Source organism: Prionailurus bengalensis, chromosome C2 (genome assembly GCF_016509475.1).
Source record: "Prionailurus bengalensis isolate Pbe53 chromosome C2, Fcat_Pben_1.1_paternal_pri, whole genome shotgun sequence".
Classification (NCBI taxonomy): Eukaryota; Metazoa; Chordata; class Mammalia; order Carnivora; family Felidae; genus Prionailurus; species Prionailurus bengalensis.
In genome coordinates, this window is record NC_057350.1 from 123,831,400 (window position 1) to 123,853,415 (window position 22,016).

The 22,016-nt window shown below is 47.6% G+C and overlaps 1 protein-coding gene across 3 annotated transcripts in view; it reads right to left on the reverse strand.

Annotated features, from left to right (window-relative positions):
• CLSTN2 (calsyntenin 2) overlaps positions 1–22,016 on the reverse strand; it is a 608,534-nt gene that overhangs the window by 107,023 nt on the left and 479,495 nt on the right. For all 3 annotated transcript variants that reach the window (XM_043595270.1, XM_043595271.1, XM_043595272.1), the window contains one exon: positions 3,622–3,807. In XM_043595270.1, the coding sequence (XP_043451205.1) occupies positions 3,622–3,807 (186 nt within the window). The remainder of the gene's footprint in view (positions 1–3,621; positions 3,808–22,016) is intronic.

The following is a 22,016-nucleotide window of genomic DNA, read 5'->3' on the forward strand; positions in this document are numbered from 1 at the left end:
GGCTAGGAAAGGCATGTGCATCACAGACCGCTTTTCTATTTCCTATAATATGTACTGACTTAGGGGCAGCGCCGTGGGCCTTTCCTGGGGCTGATGTTAATGTCAAATTTAATTTGGTCAAGAGGTCTTCCTAAGGGCTTCATGGGGCATCTCATACTCAAGGCAGTCCTGTGACACTTCACTTCTGGAAAGTCTGGTATTGAGATGACAGAGCCCTTCATCTTGATCTCTGAATTCAGAGCAAGTGATAAGCAGTTTGCCCAACTTTGTCAAGAAGCCTGGCTTTATGTAAAGCAAGGCTAGTGGGGGATCATCTTAGGCTATGTTCTACAAGCTGAAGGGGACGCCTTTGTTTTTACTGCACCTGTCAGATACTTGCTGACAATTGGCTTTGAGCTAGCTACTGTCAGATTTCCCCTTGACCAGGATTCTATCACAGCTCCTAATGGATCCGGTATCACAAGTGGAGGAGGAAGGTGAGCAATGACCAGACATGCAAGATGCCCCTCCATGGAGACACCCCTGCCGGAACTCAAAGGAACCCAGGAAGCACCCCTAGGACAGCCTCCCTGGTGTACAGTGGTCAGGAGAATATTGACTGAAGGGAAAGGTTTGGGATGACGAAAAGGGGAGAGATTCTAGTGGGAAGAAAAATGAGCTAAGATTTAGGGATGAGGGCCAGCTGGGCACGGACGGGGTCAGAGGAGGTGTCCTGGCCAAGAAGAGGTGCAACATCAGGAAGAAACTGGCTCTGACGATGGATCTGCTGGGTGGAGGCCGGGCCGCAGGAGCGTCCAGACTCAGGCTAGCATTGTACACCCACATCTGGATGTTCCACAGGCACCTGACCTCAGAGTCCCCCTAAATCTACTCTTGCCTGCATTCCTGGTTCTGGCTGGTGGCACCCTTGTCCACTTAGAGGCTTATGCTAGAGTCATCTTAATTTCTTCTTTCTCACTGACAGCTGATCAATCATTGGTTAGCTTGCTGATTTTGCCTCCTAAAGCTGTCTTAAAGGCATCCCTACTGCCACTCCCCTGGTTAGGAACTCATTATCTCTTGCTTAGACCATGGCAATAACATCCTAATTGGTCTCCCTGTTTCCATCCAAAACCAATAAAGATTTGGAAGATGAAAAATGCATGACTGCTGAGGCTGAAAGTATCATGGCTGCTCCTTAGTTGGGAGAGCCTGCAAACAACTTGTCTACCATCCACTGAAAACACACAGAAGCTTGTCCCCAGAACCTAAGCTGCCCACAGGAGCAGGAATGATAACCCAGACTCTGTTTTATATGTGACCCAGCCTGCATTTCCCTTGCAGTTGGGAAAGAGCATGGGGTCCGATGAGCTGCCTTCTCCAAAGCTGACTCTAGCAGCAGATGCGCATCTGGGTTTCACTCATTTGCTTCTGCCTTTTTTTCCAGAGCTCTCCCTCCATGGAATTCAAGATTCAGACTCCTAACATGGAGGCAAGAGTGTTCCTACCCATCCTGTTACTAGGACAGAGTCCCCATAGGGCAGTGGGCGGCACTACCGGGGAGGTCACCAGAAAGACACCCAGACTCCCCCCCGCCGCTCCCCCAATAAAGGGTTGCTCCTGGAACCAGGCAAGCTCACATCTTGGGGGAAACCTGCTCTCCTCATTGAATGAACGTGCCTCCTGCAAGGCGAGGCTGGCAGCCCAGAAGGAATAAGCTGTGTTAACAACCAGATGCAATTTTGCTCTAAACTTTCTTCCCTGAGAAAATCCTTCTTGCTCTCCCCAGCAACATTCAAAATCAAATCACAAGTGCGTGCCCTTGGGCCCATCTGATCTTTAACAACCTGATTCCATCATCTCCTTCTAACCTGGAGGGGTTTAGGAAATGGCTGTAACCCACCGTGGCACGGGTTGAGTTGACTTATAATCCAGGTGCATGGGGAGCGAAAGGGCATATTCATTCAGAGTAAGATGTCTGAGATGGCTTCTCTGCACGTGGGCTGGAGGCAGTTTGCTGAATACTGTGGGCCCCTTCCATCCATTTTTGCAGGAGCTGTCTGGAATATTGAAGTTGTGATGTTCTCCCCAGCCTACTGCATTGTTCTGGAGAAGCTCCATTCCCGCAGGCCTTCCTGACAGCCTGGTGACATGATAAATGGGACACAGCCTAAAGAGGGTCCATTCCACATTCACTTCTAAAATTTGCACCTGGTTCTTTGGGCAAGAGCAGGGTGGGTGAAGACGTGTGTGTGTATGTGTGTGTGTGTGTGTGTGTGTGCACGCACACATGAGTGCATGTGTGTGTGTGTGCACAGCAATGTTGAGGGAGGGAAACTGTCCCAGCAATAGTAGTGGAGGGGTCACCAGGAGTGGATGGCAGCCTGCATTGTATCCAGGAGGGTCCTTTTCCTTTTGTGGAGATATAGTTACCCCCAAATATAGGTCTAGTCTAAGAGCAAGCTCTTTTCTAAGCTCCCCGCAGCACAGCTAGGGAATCAAATGGGAGTTCCTGAATATTCTTGGTGAGAACACGAGACAAACGAAATATATGTCACCCACCTCACCCCAAGGCCCATCAACACATCAACGGTCTGGTTTACCAAGCACATGGGACCATTCCCACTGTACTGAGCACTCCACAGGCTGACTGAAGAGATTTACATTCTAGCTCCCAAGGCCTGGCCTGTCTCCTCAGATATTGAGCTAAACAGCCTTCATTCAGGTAGAACTACCTCCAAATTCTGTCTCTGTCACCTTCTAACTGGGATCATGAGCAAGCTATTTTTCCTCTCTGGGCCTCAACTTTCCCATCTTTAGAACTGGATGAATAACAGCCTCCTCGCACTGAAGATGAGAGAATTAAATCAAGCGATGCATGTGAAGAGCGTAGCAGGTGCACAAAGTCGCTGCTTGGTAAAGTGGTTTCCTTGTGCCGCACCTTCATCAGTCTTGCTTCCTTGCTCTTGGCAGCTCCTTTCCTGTGGCTTCACCTCACAGAGGCAGTGGGTCCTTTCTGTTACACCGGGACACCTTCACCTGGGCCACCTCCGCCCCCACGCCAGATCTTCTTCTCTGGTATGGGCGGCCAGGATGGCTTTACTGGCATGCCACCTAACCTGTCACATAGGTCCCATGCTTGGCCTGGGTCCCTGGCTTGGTTTAATGCTTTGCTGTTGCAGCCTTAAAATTCTTATGAGTTTCTGAATAAGAGCCCCACATTCTCACTTAGCCTGGGCTCTGTAAATTATGAGGGGGTCCCTTGGGAGAGGAAACCGACCGCTCCCCGAGTGATAAGACACCACCCTTCACCCTGGCCCCTGATCAGGTGCCTCTTTAAAATCAACACAGTGGAACAGAGCCCGTGTTTCTTCAGGCTCCACGGTAGGTTGTCTTAAGTGCATTGTGTCATTAATTGCTGATGAAGAGAGGAGGCTTTGTCCCATGCCTTGCCCACAGCCACACAGTTGGTAAATGGTGGGACCTAGTCAGGTGTGCCCAGTGCCCAGACCTGTGCCATCTGAACCCCTAATCATAGTAAGTAAACTTAATAATCATCCAGGAGGTATATATGCCAATGCGATGGGCAGGGGCTAATTCTTTCATAATATAAGATATGCTTTGTATATCATTTTTACCCACCACACAATTTCTGAAGGGATCTCTCAGAGTAGGTCTCCCGGTCGCAGCCCTTGCCGATATAATTGGTCTGTAGCTCTGTGGTGATCTGGATGGAGGACACGGCCCCGTCGCATGTCTCCAGGTGGATGCTGGGGAAAAGCGGCACGCTCCCCGAGCCAGGCTGATACTCAATCCTCTTGGTCCAGTCTGAATAAACGAGGAAAACATTAAAGGCAATCAGGTACGGCCAGTTCTGATGGAACACGGTCTTTGAAAATGTGAATTTGTTCCAATGCAATTGACATCTTAGGGAATGACTTGAGGATAATGGGAATTTCACATTTGCCTAGGCAAAATCTCCTACTGGAGAAACACTAGGCGAATGCAGAAAACGGCAGCCAGCTGAGCTGAGCCAGGTAGGAATGCACAAAACACGCCCGTGGACACACCTCCAGCACCTCTCGGTGCCACAGCCCACTATGCGTTATAAGCCACATCCACCTGCACCTGCAGTTGCAAATTTCCATGCCATCCAGAGAGCCCTGCGTCCACCCCGCCACAGTACTGCCCCAACTGTCACCCTCCCCCGTCCTTTCTACATACAAACACCAGGTCTTTTCAAGGGGAAGTGCCGTGCTTATTGTAGTACTTAGATATTCCTGAACCCTTTAACGTGTGTAAAACTGTGCTAATATTTTTTTCTTTGTGCCCTTTTTATCTGTCACCGATGACATTTCTGAGTGTTATGCCCCTCGCTCCCTGTTCCCCATTTTGTGTAGCGGGGTGCTTTTTAGGAACACGTATGTCTTGTCACAAAATATGAGAGCACAGTAGTTCAGGATTACTTGGGGTCATGAGGTGGGGAGCGAGGATTCTTTCCCAAGCATTCAGGACCGTGGCTCACTTAAGGAGGGCTGATGGTCTTATGACTTCTTTTTAGAGGAAAAATAATTTGGAGGTGATCAAGTGTTGGAGAGGAACAAAACCACGATCAAAATGGCACCACACGAAATAGAGCAATCAACGAAAATAAACACCAAGAGAGAGTGTACACATGAATTGACCGGAACAGCAAAAGCAGCAATTGAAAGTCAGAGCAGATTCCAGGCAACGCTCACACAGACCGGCAACAGTTCTTGCTGACGACGGCAGGCGTACCACGCTCTGTGAGGACACGTGTCTGAGAGGTCTGTTCGACCCTAAGCCAGACGTGTGGGTAGAATCAAGGAATGTGACCTATGGATACTATTAGTTTATGAATCGCAAATGTTTGTCACACAGAACCTTGCTAGAAGGTATCCTTTTGCTGAAGCAGAAATAAAAAGCTATGACATTGCCTGCGCTCACCTGTGAGAAACTGAGAAAGCCTGGCCTGAATGGGTCAGTGTTCTTCACAAGTGCCCAGTGGGCCACTGGCTGCCATATTTAGCAATTCCAGGGGAGGGGCCAGATGCCTTTGTTCACTGAGCACGCGTTTGTTCAGGGTTTCCATGTCCTAGGCTCTGTTTGGAGCATCAGGGATGCAGCAGTGAAGGAGTCAGGAAAGGTCCCTGCCTTGCGGAGCTGGGGTGAGGGGTGAGGGTTAGGGGGAGGGCTGTGCTATTCTGAGAGGGTGAGTGTTATAAAAGGGAAAGTCGTGACAGAGAGAGACTCTTTAGATGGAGAGAATTCTGGTTTGAGCTGAGGTCTGAATGTCAAGGATGAACGTATGTGGGAAGACTCAGACAAGCAGGTCGGAAGCAGATGCCCCAGTGATCTTGGTTTGACTCTGCCTGGTCAGGAAGTTCTTGGGCAGGTTAATGAAGGTCTCCAAGCCTCAGGCACCTCATCAATAAAATAGGACACAATCATTGCACGGATCTCAAGTGTGGACTTGGAGTGAGGACTGAGGGCTTCAAGTGTGCATGGCATGCAGGGAAGGAAGGAGATGTTCAGTCCAAGGGGACAGGTGTCCCCTGCATTCCATTCCAGATAACCATGGAATCTGAGTTTAGGTCTGATTTTCTCAGAGTGTGCCGTGAGCAGAGACTGGACACAGGGTTGTGAGGCTGGTCACCAGGAACTTACTACGGGAGGATATTTGGATAGGGACTTCATGCGAAACGGAATGTGCCTGATTGCATGCTTTTCCTCAGAGCCCCCAGGAACTGTGTCTGGCCTAGCCCATCACCTCCTGGAGGATGAGATCATGGAGCTTCTCTGAGCCATGCTCCAGAGGCCCCAAGTTCAATTAAGATGAGCCACTGGAGGACAGGAAGTCCTGTCAGATGCATCTGAAGGTCATAGAGCTGTCAGAAGCAGTCCACACCTGACAAGCCTTGAGTCTTAGGTACAATGTTTCATGCCTCTGTGCAGTTGATCATGCTGTTTTTTCTATAGAGAGCTCCCTTTCTATCCCTTTCTGTTTTGTTAACTCCATGCAACCTTTCTGACTTTCTCTAGTCTGGGTAGATACACTCCTCTGTGCTCCACAACACCCTCAGCCTTCGACACAGCATTAGACTCCAAGCTTCATGGTTCCTCCGAGTCCCCCTCATGCTCCATGCCCGGTGCCTGGCACAGAGTAGATGCTCACTCGATGTTGGTAGAAAGTGTGAATGAATCCTGTAGGATTCAGTTGTGTGCTTGCCTCCCCCAGCACCTGGATGCTCCTTAAAGGCAGGGATTGCTATGTTTATTTTTGATGACGCTACATCGAGGTCACAGCACAGGGTGGACCTGGGGAGCCACAGATACCTAGCTGTGACTGCTGCCGTGGCAGCCTTTCTTGAGCCACAGAAAGAACTTTTGGCCTATCTGCCCTGTCGCCAGTACTGCCCTGGTTGGCCCCGACCTCAGTCCTACAGAACCACCTAGCCTGACAGCAGCCCATAACATGTTCCTTTTTGTTTGTTTGTTTTCGTTTTGTTCTCAGGCAGGAAGCTGGGCCAGAACTGATGATGGAACAGTCTCCCTCCTGATAACAAGAAATGGCATCAAGGAGGAGGAGGCCTTTTTCCCTTCCCTGCCTCACCCCTCTTTCCCTGGATCCTCCCTTTCTTTAGAGATGCAGCTAGAAATATGGAGAAAATGGTTTTTTGTAGCAGGCCTTGGTGTGAGCCTCAGGGACCAGTTTTTGAGGTTCTGCTACTTCTGCTGGTAGAAGCTCCTCCCACATTGCCTCCTTCTGGAAGTCTCTTCATTGGAGAAGCCCAAGCCATCCATGGTATTGATTCCCTTTACTCTGGGGGCGCTGCAGCTATCTAGATATTTTGGTGGTTATCTTTGATGAGACATTCTACCTCAGGTCCTTTTTAGAAGGAATGAAAATAAAGAAGCAAATAAATATTGAAGGGAAGGTGAGTGGAGGCACAGGCCGAGTAGAGGGTTCATTCCTCTCCCCATCCCCTGGCAGGGGTGAAATTTCCTCTTTGGGAAGAAATCAAGTACGAAAGACAATTGGGAACATCACATCTGCAGCTGCTTTGGTGACCTCATGAGGCTTGCTTTTGAGGGTTTACGAGGAGCAGGCAAATTTGCAACCATATAATAAAAGAAATCGATGAAGCTTTCTGAGCGTAGTGTCCTTGAGAGAGTGGGCAGCTCGCACAAACATCTTTCATTTTCCAAGAAGGAATTTGGGATGGGGAATGAGAGAGCAAAAGGCAAATCATCAAATTCAGCCTCTGTCACATGAAATGTCTATTCATCCTTATTTCCTGGAGGTCGGATAGCAAGATGGTTAAGACTATGACCTCTAAATTCAGTGTGCCTGAGTTCAAACCCCACCCTTACTCCTTCCCGCAAAATGTTTACCTTCTCTGAGCCTCAGCTTCCTCTTATGTGAAAGTGGTGCCTACTACCCAGGATTTGGGAGGGACTAAATGCAGACTCGTTTTAGCACCAAACACAAGGGTTATGTTCAATAGATACATTATTGTTAAATTATCATTTATTCAATAGCACTTATTGCAGGAACTAAAAGGACATACAATTATTAAGCACCTACAGGGTGCTAAGCACTTCTACATCTATTCTTTTGTTTGGTTCTCCCAATAGCCCAGTGATTATTAACTTAATTGTGCAGATGAGAAAGCCATGGTTGACAGCTGGTATGACTTGCCCAAGGCCATGCAGCTCTTTCGCAGCAGCTCAGCCATGATTCTGAGGATTTGCCAGGAGGGAGAGCAAGTGTAATTTTTACAGATTCATTTTTGAATGTTTGATTTATACTGATAGATAAAGATATAGACATAGATATAGATATACAGATATAGACAGATCTATCTATATAATGTATATTGTATATATTATATATACATATATATTTTATATATTATATATAATACATATTTTATATATATTATATATACATATATATTATATATAATACATATATTATATATAATATTATACATATTATATATATTATATATACATATAATATAATATATAATATTATATATAATACATACATATTATATATTATATATACATATAATATAATATATAATACATACATATTATATATATGTATGTATAATATATATAATATGTATGTATTATATATAATATATTATATATATTTTATATATATATATATATATATATATATATATATATATACTCAGACTCCTGAGTCTCCACTGCCTCACCTGCAGATTCAAGTTAGTTACTCCTCATGGGCTTGTTATGAGCATTGAAGGCTAAGGGCCCAACACAGTGGAAGCCCTTAGCCTTACTTAAATTGTGAGTTGAAGACTCACAATAGGAAAGTGTCACACCCTGCTTTACAAGCTTCCCACACTTCTCTGAGCTGTACTGCTCGGAAATAAAGTCTTTCCAGTTTGTAAAGGACCTGGATACTGGTTTATGAACTGTGGTTCAATTTTTTTCTTAAGTGAAGAGAAAGGAAGCAGACTACCTCTTGTTTTGATAAATCAGGCTCAATTACCTCATAAGTATTCCTGGAAAAGCTAACAATAGAATGCCTTTAGGAATTAAACTCCTTCCTCCTGGATTAAGGATTTAGAAACATAATGATTTTATTATAATTCCTGCTAAATTTGGGGAACACATGTTTCTTATCAGGAGAATATTAACCACTTGGGACTCTCATATTAGATGCCTAGAGGTGGACAAAAGCAAATCTGAGACTTCTGGACAGTACAGGCGTTGGGGGTTCTTGTAATCCAAGACATTCAGAATTGTTCCCCTTCTGGGCTCAGAAGTGACACCGAAGGATGAAAAGGAAAGACACAGATCTGTCAAAACACGCTTCTCTCCTTAACTGTGTGCTCGTGGGCCTGCAGCTCTTTGTGGCCTCAGCTGAAGAAGCATCAGGTGTTCTAGAAAAGTGCTGGATTCATGCAAGGTGAGTGGCTGGATGTGGGGGTGCTGGAGCGTGGGAGGGCAGGAAGGGGTGGCCCCCTGCACAGGATTGTTCAGGCAGCTGACATTCTCACATTCTCTGCAGGCGTCGGCCATCTGGTGTCTTTGAGGACTTTCTCCAGGAGATGGGTAACTTTGAGTTGGGCACCGAGGGACTTCCTTTCCTACTGGGAGAAGCTAGGGAGGTACTTTTGCTCAGCAGCAAGCACCTTTATCCCCAGGACCACCCAGTGCATCTGAATTGGGGGGGGGGGTTAGGAAGTAGAGAGGGGCTGGCAAAGTAAGTAGAGGTGAGATGATGAGGGTAAGCGGTTTGGGTTTCACCTTAAAGCTAGTGAAGAGCCTTAAATGGGTGTTTAGTAAGGACATAAAGTATCCAGATTCTGCTTTGAAAAAGTCATTTGGCAGCTGGATTACGTCTGGTGTTCATTTTCAGAGCATTAGCACACTCCTGATTGTCACCTCTTAATCCATGCAGAGGGCCACCCTCCGACAGGGTCACACAATGAGGAATTAACTTCAATTCAGTTAGATTCAATTTAATTAAACTCAAGATTGTTAACCCTGCAGCTGGACAGACTCAGGTTTGAACCCTGGCTCTGCCACTTCTTGGCTGTGTAGCCTTGAATAAATCACTGAACCTCTCTGAGTCTCATTTTGCATCTGTAGAATGAAGATAACCCCCGGGAAAGTTGCTTTGTGGAATTGGGGGAAAGGTATGAAAAGCAGCAGGCACAGAGAGCTACTGTTATTACTACTACCATCATTCTTGTATCATTCTTACCATTTTTCAGTTGCCAGGTCTTTACTGAGCACCTACTGTGTGCCAGGCAGAACCCTAGACATGGGAGGCTGAGAAGTAGGACTCATAGCCCCTAACTGGATGGATCACAGTGAGGGCAGCAGCCACAGATAGCAGCCAGATTCTAGGCAGACAGAGGAACAAAGAGCAGGCCCCAGGGAACAGAGAAGAAGTAAATTACGCTGAGTAGTAGAGAGATCAATGGAGCCTCCCTGGAGGAAGTGACCTGGGCATTTGTTTTAATATAGGTTTTATTTAAGTAAGGTAAAGCGAACAGATCAGGATGCTGTTCCATTGAACAGATCGTTTGTTACACTCACAGATCCCAAGGAGTGGGGCTATGCCAAGTCACTGAGGGCATGGGGAGAAGCAATGCGGTCAGTCGGGAGGCAGAGGAGGGGGAAAACTGTGGGCATGGGCCTTTATTGTGGTTTCCAAGGGAAGGAATGGGCAAAGCATGGTAACCAGGTTTAAGAATGCCAAAAATGCAGTCTTATAAAGCAGGTGGCTCAGTGGGTTAAGCGTCCGACTTCCACTCAGGTCATGATCTCACGGTTCGTGGGTTCGAGCCCTGCATCGGGCTCTGTGCTGAAGCTCAGAGCCTGGAGCCTGCTTGGGATTCTGTGTCTCCCTCTCTCTCTGCTCCTCCCCTACTCATGCTCTGTCTCTCTCTCAAAAATAAAAAAAAACATTAAAAAAAAAAGACTGCCCAAAATGCTAATTTGTGTAACTTCAGCAGCTTCTGGTATACAGGGGCTGTCCCTTGTTGTCTGCTACTGGCCCTGGGGTGGTTAGGGCAGATAGATGGTGATATATGGTGGCACAGGGTATGAGAGCCCAATAAAGAGGGTGATTGGGGGAGTATGGGTTCTGGATTGGTTGGTCTGCATTTGAAAAGCAAAAGGGTAAGTTGTTTCCTATCTCTAGGAATTGGCTAGCCCTGATGGGGAGTCTCTCCAGGGTCAGCAGGACCCCAGTTATCAAAACATCAGAATATAGACAATAAAGACATGGTTAATGCAGAACTGCAGAAGGAGGGGGAATGCCAGAAAGCAGAATAGAATCCCAGGATATCTCCACCATGGCCCTGGGGCTTCTCAAGGCCAAAGGAGGATATTTAGACGGAAGGAGGCTATTTAGATGGTACCCACCACCCCAATCTACAGCTCAGCAGCCTAGCCATGACTCAGAAAGTGTCAGACCTGTGTGAGTCATGGGGTGTCCTCCAGGGGGCGTAGTGTCACATGGGCCAGAACTTTGGGGCCCACTGAATGCTGAGCCGGTAGGGATCTTCTGTAGAGTAGGTAATACTGAGAACAAACTGAGGGTTGTTGGGGGGTGGGGGAGAGGGGAAAGTGGGTGATGGGCACTGAGGAGGGCACCTGTTGGGATGAGCACTGGGTGTTGTATGGAAACCAATTTGACAATAAATCATATGTATAAAAAAAACGGGAAAAAATGAAAAAAAAGTTAAAAAATGAAAAAAAAATAAAGATTCTTCCAAGGCCTTTGTAAAATGGTAACAAAAGCTGACTTCTGAGACTCACCTTCTCTGCCCTCTCCCCACGTGGCTCCTGGGGGTGAGTTCTTCTGTGAGTTCTTCTCGCCTGGCTTTGGGTAGGGCCGTGATGACACTTAGACAACAGAGTGTGAGACCCTCCTCTGTTAACCAGCTATTGCACGCTGGGCCAGATGCTCTGCCTCAATTTCCTCAAGTAAAATGAGGGGAGATTACAACCACATCTCCTGGGGATGTCGTGAAGATTAAGTGAGACAATACAGGTGGGAGACTCAGGACTTGTGCCAGGCCCACCTGACTCCAAAGCCAAACCCCAGAAAGAATTCCTTGCTTTTCTGAATTCTTTTTCTTGTTACATTTCCTGAACTGCTGCTATAGGTCTGTAACTATGGGGAGGGACATTCAGCTGGAAGGAGACAGGAGGAGGTGAGGAATCAGTGAGGCGGGACATCCAATCCTGGCTCTAAGACTAGCTTCGTGCTGAGAAGGGCCTTGTGCTTGCTTTATTTTTTAATTCTTTTAGGTTTATTTATTTGTTTAGAAAGAGAAACACAGAGTGAGCAGGGGAGGGACACAGAGAGAGGGGGAGAGTGAATCCCAAACAGGCTCAGCACTGCCAGCCCGAAGCCCGATGTGGGGCTTGAACTCATGAACTGTGAGATCATGACCTGAGCCAAAACCAAGAGTTGCACGCTTAACTGACTGAGCTACCCAGGCACCCCGCCTTGTACTTGCTTTAATGCTCTGCTGTCCCTGTCTTGAAATTCTAAATAATTTTCACACAAGAGGCCCTCCATTTTTATTTTCCTCTGGGACCCACAAATTATGTAACTGGTCCTGCCTTTCAGCTAAATAGCCTTGGGCATGTTCCTTAACCTTTCAGAGCCTCAGTTTCTTCATCTGCAGAATGGGGATTGTTGTTATCCACCCTAAAAGGAGGAACCCGGGCCTTGGGGTCAGACCTAAGTGTGAATCCTGGGTCTCCCACTTGATACCACATACGGTGGGCTGGTCATCTCCCTCTCTGCCTGAGCAGGCAGACACTGGTTATATGCTCACCTAATGCAGAGCTCTTGATAGGGTTTGTGTCAGATAATAAATGCAAACCACTGGGGCGCTTGGGTGGCTCAGTCGGTTAAGCGTCCGACTTCAGCTCAGGTCACGATCTCGCGGTCCGTGAGTTCGAGCTCCGCGTCGGGCTCTGGGCTGACAGCTCAGAGCCTGGAGCCTGTTTCAGATTCTGTGTCTCCCTCTCTCTCTGCCCCTCCCCTGTTCATGCTCTGTCTCTCTCTCTGTCTCAAAAATAAATAAACGTTGAAAAAAATTTTTTTTTAAAAATAAATGCAAACCACTTAGCCCTGTGCCCGACATAGAACAGGCCCCCACACAATTTAACAGGCATTAAATTACGTGGCTTTCTCTTCTCCAATTAAAAACAATTACACAGGCACAATTTACAAAGAAACAAAAACACAAACTCTCTGAACTCAATTACAAATATAAGGAATCCTCTCTCTTCCTTTATTACTGACCCTTTCCATTTACTATATTTTACTTTCACAAAGTCAGATCATTTTATTACCTTTTAATTCTTACTAAAAAGAGATATCTTAATTAACTATAAAAGAGAACACGGGAGGGGAAAAACACCGCTGTGCCCACCCATATCCCTGGTTAAGCCTCAAGGCTTTGCCTCTGCCTGGGTGTTCAATTCCTGCCCTTCCTGTGGCTGGTCCTCCTCTGCCTCCAGGCCTCAACTCACTCATGACTTTGTAAGGCCTTCTCTGCCTCACCTTGATGATCAGCACCCCACTTCCACATAATCCCTGCCTGTCCTCCCCTCTGGATAATTATTTACTTATTTGTTTCTGGCCCATTCCTGCTCTGGAGCATAACCTATACATCACTGCAGTGCCTGGCCCATAACAGGTGCTCAGTAATGAGTGATTAGGTATATGGAAACCAACACACGCGCACACACACACACACACACACACACACGCACACACACACTCCGATTTTGCTGTCAGAGGTGAGGAAGGCAATCATATGGATTCAGGGAACCCTTGTTGCTGACCATGTAAGACTGCACACCTTGCCTGTCTGTCATCCACCCAGCCCCCAGCCAGCCCCCAAATGACAGAATGCCAGGCGTTAAAGTGGAAAAATTCGAGACGTGGCTGCTGTGTGTATGTGTGTGTCCATATGTGTGCAGGCACACACCCCAGCCTGAATGTGAGTGTCTGAGGGCAAGTGTATATAACGATGAAAGTGCATTGACATATGGCTCCAGCTCTGGAAAACTTCATGTATTTTCAACTCTTTTAATACCTCCCTCACCCTTGCGACATCACGATAAATGCCAAATGAAATAGAAATTTGTCCTCAAATTGTGTCCTGCCTATGAAGTTCTCTCTGGTTTCCTGATGGCAGAGGGGTTTTAATTTTGTCTCAAATTCACACTGTGACTCGTTGGCCTGAGAAAACCCTCATATCTCCACCAGGGTGATTTCAGAGTCATGTCCATAAACACTTTCAGGCCTTACTCTGGGAACACCTGGCAAACTGTAGACAGCTTTCTGCCCAACAGCTTCTGGCTGCAGCCAGCAGCTTCTATCATACCCTCTTCCCAGCCTGTCAGTGTCAACCAGGAGAAACCACGCCATTAGGCAAGGACCATGGAGGGAGGCTTGCTGAGCAGACTAAATTGGAAAGATGATCCAAACCATTTTAGATTTTGTGGAGGGTGAGGGCAAGGCCATGTTGCCAGAACAATGCTACTGTGGTTTGCAGACTGGTATGGTCCCTGAACTGCTTGTTATGTCTGTCATGAGGTCAGCAGAGAAATCAACAGTAAGCATTTAGAAACTTTTCTAGCAATTTGGCAGAGGAAGTTTATGTTTGTTGAATCTAATAAAAATAAAACTTGGGTTTAGAGTTTGAATGTCTTCGCTGTTTATTTCATTTCCTCAGAAATTTGTTTCTATTCCATTTTTATAAAGTTCTGGTCCACAAGTGATTGGGGAAAAAAAAAACCCTGGTTCTTCACCACAGATGATTTAAGAAGCATGCTTCTAGATTATACCCTATTTTAACGGTTCCTAAAACTTACTTCCAAAGGCTTTATATCTAGAAGGAAGTACTTCAGAGCATTGTAACATTTTACCCTCCACATGCAAAGGGCCGTTAAGGCTTCCTGCTTCTGAATTTTAGATGGCTACCAAGATCAAGGTCTCTCCACTCTAGTTTAAGGCCATCATGTCTTCTCACCGGGACCAATCACTATGACAATTTCCTATCTCACTCTCTTTGTCTTTCTAATCTACACTGGTCACTGCTGCCTGACTGCAATACAACCAGTTCCTCTTCCAGGAAGTCCTCCATGATTGCCCCAGGCTGGACCACATTCTCTCCTCCCCGATTCACAGAGTTGGCAATGCACATCATCTATGTGGGATTCACACTGTGTTCCCCAAATTATCGTCTGTAGACAGGCGCAAGATCAGGGCTAGCCTCAGAAGAATCACCAGAAACAACTTCTGAAGACACTAATTCCTGGGTCCCACCTTAGGAGATTCCAGTGGAAGGTTTTGAGGACAAGGGTCTGGAATCTGTCATTTTAACCATCCCCCTAAGTGACTGGGTTGCGCAGACAGACTTGGAAGCCACTAGCCCGAACAATATGGGCAATGAACTCCTGTTCCTCCTCCCACTGCATTCATGCCCCAACAGCCAGCAAGGGGCTGAGAAAGGATTTCTGCCCCCCACACAGGACGCCCAAAGGGAGACCTGTCTACTGCCTGGAACCTGACCCAGCAGGGTAGGACAACAAGCTGTCTTTTCTTTCTCTACCTTCTGCAGGGCAAAGCACAGGTTCTAGTCCCAGAAGAACCACGAATGTGGGACCCAGGGCTCTCAGTGGGGAGAAAGCCACTTCTGGTTGTGTGCATTGGATGATTACTCCTGACCATGCCCTCCTCCCAGTGATTTGGGACTTAGCCATGCAAGTGGCTTTGACCAGGAGAATAAACTAGTCATTTATTTCTGTAATTGTTTTTTGTCTGCAACTCTCTATCCCCCGCTACCCCATCAGAAGTTCTGCTAGAGCAGGGTCTATATCTGTTTAGTTTTAAAATCTCCAGTACCTGGTACACTTCCTGGACCTCTCACTGAATTCAGCCTCTCACTGAATATTTGGGAAATGGACTGGCGAGGATGTTTCGTGAAAGGCACCTGTCTTTCTGGGGCTCAGGGAATTCCGTTGGCCGTCCTGCTTTGGTCAGACTTTCTCCTTGATGCATTCCTTGTGGATTCTCCTGCTTGCTCCAGCATCTGTGAACTGAAGAGGCTCAGATCCACTCTGTGTGTGCTGCTTCTCCAGGGCCCCCGGATCTGCACACAGCCTTTGGGCTCTCCTCTGCTCCCATGCCTGGCGCAAGCCCCTGGACACTGTGCCCAGTGCAGCTAGCCCCTGGCCAGCCACATGTTGTGAGGGGACCCATTCTCTTCTGTGTGGCTCTCTGATGCCAGTGCCAGTGCCTCCGTTCCCCAAAAGGCCTCCGAGCTTGCTAGTATTGGGAACCACCTCTTTAAAGCTGTGTGGTCCCCCTTCGCCCTGGCTCCAAGCTCCCTGGGGGTGCTGGGGAGCAGCCGGTGCTGCCATTGAAGAGAACCCTGTGGTGTTCAGCAACCAGGACTCCCACCCAAAGCTTGGCTGCTACTTTCTCCCCAACTCCTTCGTCTCCAAAGAGTCTCAACTCACATGCCTCTCAACTCCCAAACAGAAACACAGCGGGCAGAATTGATGCTAGAAAGGTGTGGAAACCAAGCAATTTAAGAGCAGCTTTTCTGAAGGATAATTCTCCCAAGGGGGAAATCATTAACTCAACCAACCAGGGTACTTTCTCTTGGATTTATAGAAACTCTTCTCTCTTATGTCCAATAAACATGAGCATTTTCCAGGCAATTTTCTTATCTTGGGACAAGTGTATTATTGGTGCAAGATGGAGTAGCTATTCTTCAAGAATCTTTAGTTTTATGGCTTTGAAAAGCTTCTGCAGTGCAGGATTATAGTTTTGTTCACGCACACATTTTCAGCCTTTTTGTAAAGATGTCCTCTGTATACTTTTCCTGCTCCGGCGATATAGATCTCCTTAATCTACAGATCACTTGTACACGGTCGCAAAACTTTTTTATTTTTTAAATAAAAAGACTGTGACTCTGGGTGATATTACAGTCTGGGAGGACTTTTCAATTCACCGAACGGCATTCTAAAATTGGAACCGAATTATCATCTCTTTAGAAAATACAGTACACATCCGCAGAGTTGGTCACACACACTGGAAGCCCGGGAGTGCGTGTGCGTGAAGGTGGGGAGGGCTGTCACTCATGCTACTGCGGGGCCGCACAGGCCATCACAAATGATTGGACTGGCGCTTGGCAAAACATATCTCAGGCCAGGAAATGCCCATGTACTTGGGCCCAGGTGACATCCTCCCGAGAAAGCGATTCAAAATGCAAAGACTTTTGCACAGAGAGCTTTACTGGTGCACAAAAAAGGAAAATGGAGCCAAGCTAAAGTCAATCACACTGCACCCTATCTAACTGCAAGGACACAGACAAGCACATCTGACCTTCTGTGAAGGAATATTATGCAGCTGCGGAGGGGGTGGTGAGGCTTTATGATGCGCGACAGTGCATAAGGCCTAAAGTAAGTGCAGCTTGTAAGCACCAGGCTGTCCTGGGGATACTCCTCCCTACCCCTTCCACTACTGCCCCTTTCCCCACACCCTCAGTGCACCTGGAGAACTGCACTGACACCTCAGGTCTCAGCCTCTTGTCACCTTCCCTGGGAAGCCTTTCTAAAGGGTTGGGCACCCCTGCTCTCTGCTTTCCTAGCCCCTGGGTCCCCTGGCGACTGCTCTGACTTCCCTGTATGGGAATGATCTCTTCCTGACCTGTCCACCTGCTTGCCCTCACCTCTCTGCTCCAGCTCATGGTCGCTAGGGGCTCACCATCCGCCTGGCACAGAGTTGACCCTGAGTGGAGTTCCGTGAGTGGAGTGGAAGTTTTGAGAGCTTCTCTGTTGTGCCAGGACCATGGCTGGCCCTCTGCATGGTTATAGAGGGTCAACGCTCCCAAACCCTGTAATGACATCTGAAGGGACATGATACGCTCAACAATGTGACTCCAGGGCCCCCCTGGCAGACCAGGGAAGACTCATAACTACATGTGGTCACTCTATCTCCCAAGTACCATGTGAAGCGGATGAGGGGAGAAGAGGACACTGTTCCTGCCCACTTTAGAGGTGAGGACAAGTGTGGCAAGGAGAGGTAGGCAGCTTGCCATAGTTCACATTTATCACTAGAACCCAAGTGTCTGGCTGGCATGCAGGTGGTGACACTGGTGCCCGGGCTGGCTAGGTCTGTCCTCCCACTCAGGGATGCAGGGAGCTGGAAGAAAACCACCATTCAATGGTCTTTGTGCTGGGCTTCTCACAAAGCCCAGTCCGCCTGGCATCCTTTTGGGGAAGGGAGTCATAGGAGGGGCATTTCACTGATGAGAGAGCTGAGGCTAAGATGTCAAAAGACCTGCCGAAGGTCACACGGTCAGAAAATGATGCCAAGAGGTTGGCACGACTCCTAAACCCACTATAGTAGCTTCTCTTTCTTCTCTTCCTTCATCCTCCTCACTGGTACCGTGGACCCGTTCCTGTGGCCGGCCACAGGTCTACCTCGTGACAATCCTCTGAGACAGGTACAAGAGCCTCATTTTGCAGACGCCACATCTGAAGGTTCAGAGAGGTTACGTGGCTCCCCTAATGGCCCTGAGTTGAGGGCATGGTAGAACCTGCATTTGAACTCTGCTCTTTCTGGCTTCACAGCCATCCCTCTGAAGCCCCGCCCTCTGCTGACTCCCTGCAGGGAGCAATTCTAGCAGGCTGCAAAAACTTAAAAGAACTATCAGTCGAAGAGGCTGATCGCGTGTGGTTCCAGGGCAGACCCATGTCTACAAAGAGATGGGGTAGAGCATATGGGTTCTAAGTCAGAAAACCCAATACCATCCACTGTTCTCCCTCTCAGCATCTGTGTGTCCTTGGGTAAGCCGCATATCCTCGGTAGTCCAGTCCCTAAGGAGTCATCTAAGAAGGCTGAGAGGTGGCCTCACTACTCTGGATGCAGGCAGGTCCCAGAGGTGGGCTCGTGTGGCAAGAGTGATACCTCCCCCACACCATTCCACAAGCCACAGACCTTGCTCAAGGCTGCCCCGATGTCCAATCACACATTTTTCTCACAACACGAGGGAAGGATTCTAACTACAAAATTTTTCTCAAAATAGCCTTCAATGGTCTCAAAACGTGGTCAGCATTCTCCTTTTCTTGGAAACGCATTGTAGATGAAGAGACAGGAGATCTGTGTCTACAGACAGATGGGACTGAGATTGATGTAGGTCCTGGATATAACTAGTTAAGGCCAGCGTCTTAACCTCAATGTTCTCATCTGCCAAAAGGGGAAAAAACAGCTTTCGGGGTATATGCTGAGGAGTAAATGGGACAATACATGCATCCCTGTTAGACAGGGTTTGGCAAAGATTAAATGCTTACTCACTGGTGACCGTTACTCTGATTGAGCTCTGTTTGGGACAAATGCGGTCCACCTGCACCCCCTCCCCGCCAGGGCTGAGACGATTAGATCCAGAAACTTCCCAAGCCCATTTCCACTCATGTTCACATGGAGGCACAGGGGAGTCAGGTAGAAACAGGCTCGAGCAGACGAGCTTCCCCAGCAGGTCTTTAAGCACATTAAGACGCCACCGAGTAGGTAAATCAGCATCGTGTACAGAAGCCATTTGTTGCGCCATAATGATCGGCTGTGTCAGTGATGTCAAAACAGGTCGTTATTCACGGAGGAGTGCCCCTGGAGGCCCTCTGCCAGGAGCTCGGATGCTCTCCTGGCAGATCTGAGCGGACCCAAGGTGCAGCTGCTCCGGGGTCACTCTGCCGGAGTCAGTGGAATTGGGCTTCAGTGATGGCTTTTCCAATTATTTGGGAAGAAAATGCTCCATTGTAACTTAAAAAAAACAGTATAAAGGGAACTAAAAGAGCTGCTGTTCATTGAGCCCCCGTGTGTGTGGTTAAGAGCACGGTGTTCCACAGGCAGGCTTGCTTCTGGCCCTCAGGAGAAGGCATTATTATCCATTTCTATGTAGGCAAGCTGAACCAGGCAGGAGTGACTTTCCTGAGGATGCAGCGTGGGTTAGAGCTGAGGAGGGACTGAGGCCTGTGTGCCCAGCCCCCCAGACTGTGCTTTTTCCACACACCCCACCCCACTGTCTCCCTTTGGTCCAATCTATAGCTCTAAAATCAAGACTGCAAAGCTCAAGACACACAGTCTTACTCAATTCTATAAATTTCTGTGTGTGTGTGTGTATGTGTGTGCACACACAGGCACATGTATCCATTTATATGATGGTACCTATCTTACCAATTTTAGTCATAACATTATTTGCATGGCAATCTAAGTTTTATAAAGCACTTCCAAACATAGGACCTCTTTGGGCCTCCTTACAATCCTGCCAGATGATTAGGCCAAGGGTTATGATTCTCCATTAACATCTGAGGAAACCCAGGCTCAGAAAGGGCAGTGGCTTCCGCAAAGGCTATGGCCAATCACGACAGGGCTAAGGGTTGGCCTGAGCCCTTTTCACTCTCACTCAGCTCTGTCGTCACTAGTTTGTTCCTGAGTCCGGCACCCCCAGACCCCATCACCTTCCTCAGCCTCGGGGAGGGTTCAGAGGATGGATATCTAAGGAATAAGGGGAAGGGGGTGACTGTAGAGAACAGGGACACAGGGAGAGGAGATGATATGACAAAGGGGAAAGTCAAGAGGATAGGAGAAGCCTGAAGGTGGAGAACACCTATGGGATGAAAGAGCAGAGCCCCTGGGGATGAATGTCAAATAAAGCCAGGTACTGGTGAATGGAAGGGTGGAAGGTGGGTAATTTTCACGTTCGGTTCTCTTACAGGGGAAGGTAGCCTTCCCTACTCTGGGGTGAGTTGCTGTGCTTGAGTCCGTCATCTTTGGGTTTGAAGTTTCACATATGTCTCAGGCTCACATTGTGTTTCTCTGGCCCATGTGGTCACCAGAAGCAACTTCAGGTTCAGGCAAAAAGTATCTGAGAGATGGACAGTCTGCAAGTGTGGGTTTATTTTCACATGAGCTGTCATTTAAGGCAATGGTGCACCAGACCAGCATCAATCCAGGAAAGATGGATGCGTTGGGCAGGGCAAGGAGAGGGCACAATGAATGTCAGGGACCCCTTAGGTGCCACATGTACAGTGCTTCGTTGAACTGGAGCTACTCTTTCAAGCTAAGTCTCATCGCCTTTTTGTAGATAAGGTGATGGAGAGGTGAAATGTGTTGCCTGAGGGTACTCAGGTGGCTTCTCTTCTGAACAATCTCCTGAGATGCCCTTTTAGAGCTAGTAACACACCCCTTTGGAAACTCCCAACCTCCTTGTTCTAGCCTTCTTCTCCTGCCGCTTCAGTAATTCTTTGAGATAGGCAGTTATAACTTTGAATTCTATCTATGCCATTCATCAGCTGTGAGATATTGAGCAAGGTCACTCAAACGTTCTTAACCCTAAGTTTTCCTTATCTGTAAAGTGGGCTAGAATTGCATATCTCACAGGGTTGTTCCTGTCCTCTGTGCAGCAACACAGAGGACTTTTTGGACTTCCGTGTTCCTTTTCTTCTGTCTTAATGTGTCTATTTGGTGTTCCATTCTTTCTAGGCTGTCCAAGGCGCTCCAATAAATTACTTCTCACTAAGGTGTCAATGGAAGATAATAGCTCCATGCAGGTGTCACCAAGTATTCTCTGTAAAGGGCCAGAAAGTAAACATTTAGGCTTGGAGGACCATCTGGTCTCTGTTGAAACTGCTCAGCTCTGCTGTTAGAGTGCAAGAGCAGCCATGAGATGATATGAAATGGACGAGCATGGCAGGATGCCAATAAAGCTTTATTTATAGGCACTAAAATGTGAATTTCATGTGGCCCAAAGTATGATTCGTCTTTGATTTTTTCCAGTGATTTAAGGTGCACAAACCATTTTCTGACTCACAGTAGTACAAGGACAGGTGGTCAACTAGATTTGGCTTGCGGGCTATACTTTGCTGACCACTGGGTTCATAGTGATTCTTCCAAGAGGCATTTACATTTTAAGCTGGGAGTTATCCTTTAGAACAAAAAAATTGGTACCCGAATGGTGGCATACTGGACACACTGGCAGTACCGTGAAGGCCAGGACTGAGGGCAAGGAGCCAACCTTTCTTCTGCCATTCTGGCAATGCCCTCGTATATCAGCCTGCATTAAGGGAAGCGCCATCATGCAAGCTTCAGATGGACACAGTTTCACCTTCTGAGCCTTGCCTGTCTCTAAGCAAATGTGGGTGCCGTCTGGGCTTATCACCCTAAGATTTGAAATCAATGCCTTTCATGTAGTAAAACCTAAGCCAGCTCTTCTGTGTACTTGACCAATAATTGATCTGATTTTGGAAGGGGCAGGGTGAAGCCAGCTGACCCCTGGGGCCTGGAGTTTTTTCTCCTTGGCAGGGTGATGGGCAAATGGATGGCTGCAGGGGGACAGGGACATATACTTGACAAGACTTAGCAGCAGTCAACCTCAGACGTGCTTGGCTGCCAACCTCATCCCCTTGCCTGTGGGCTC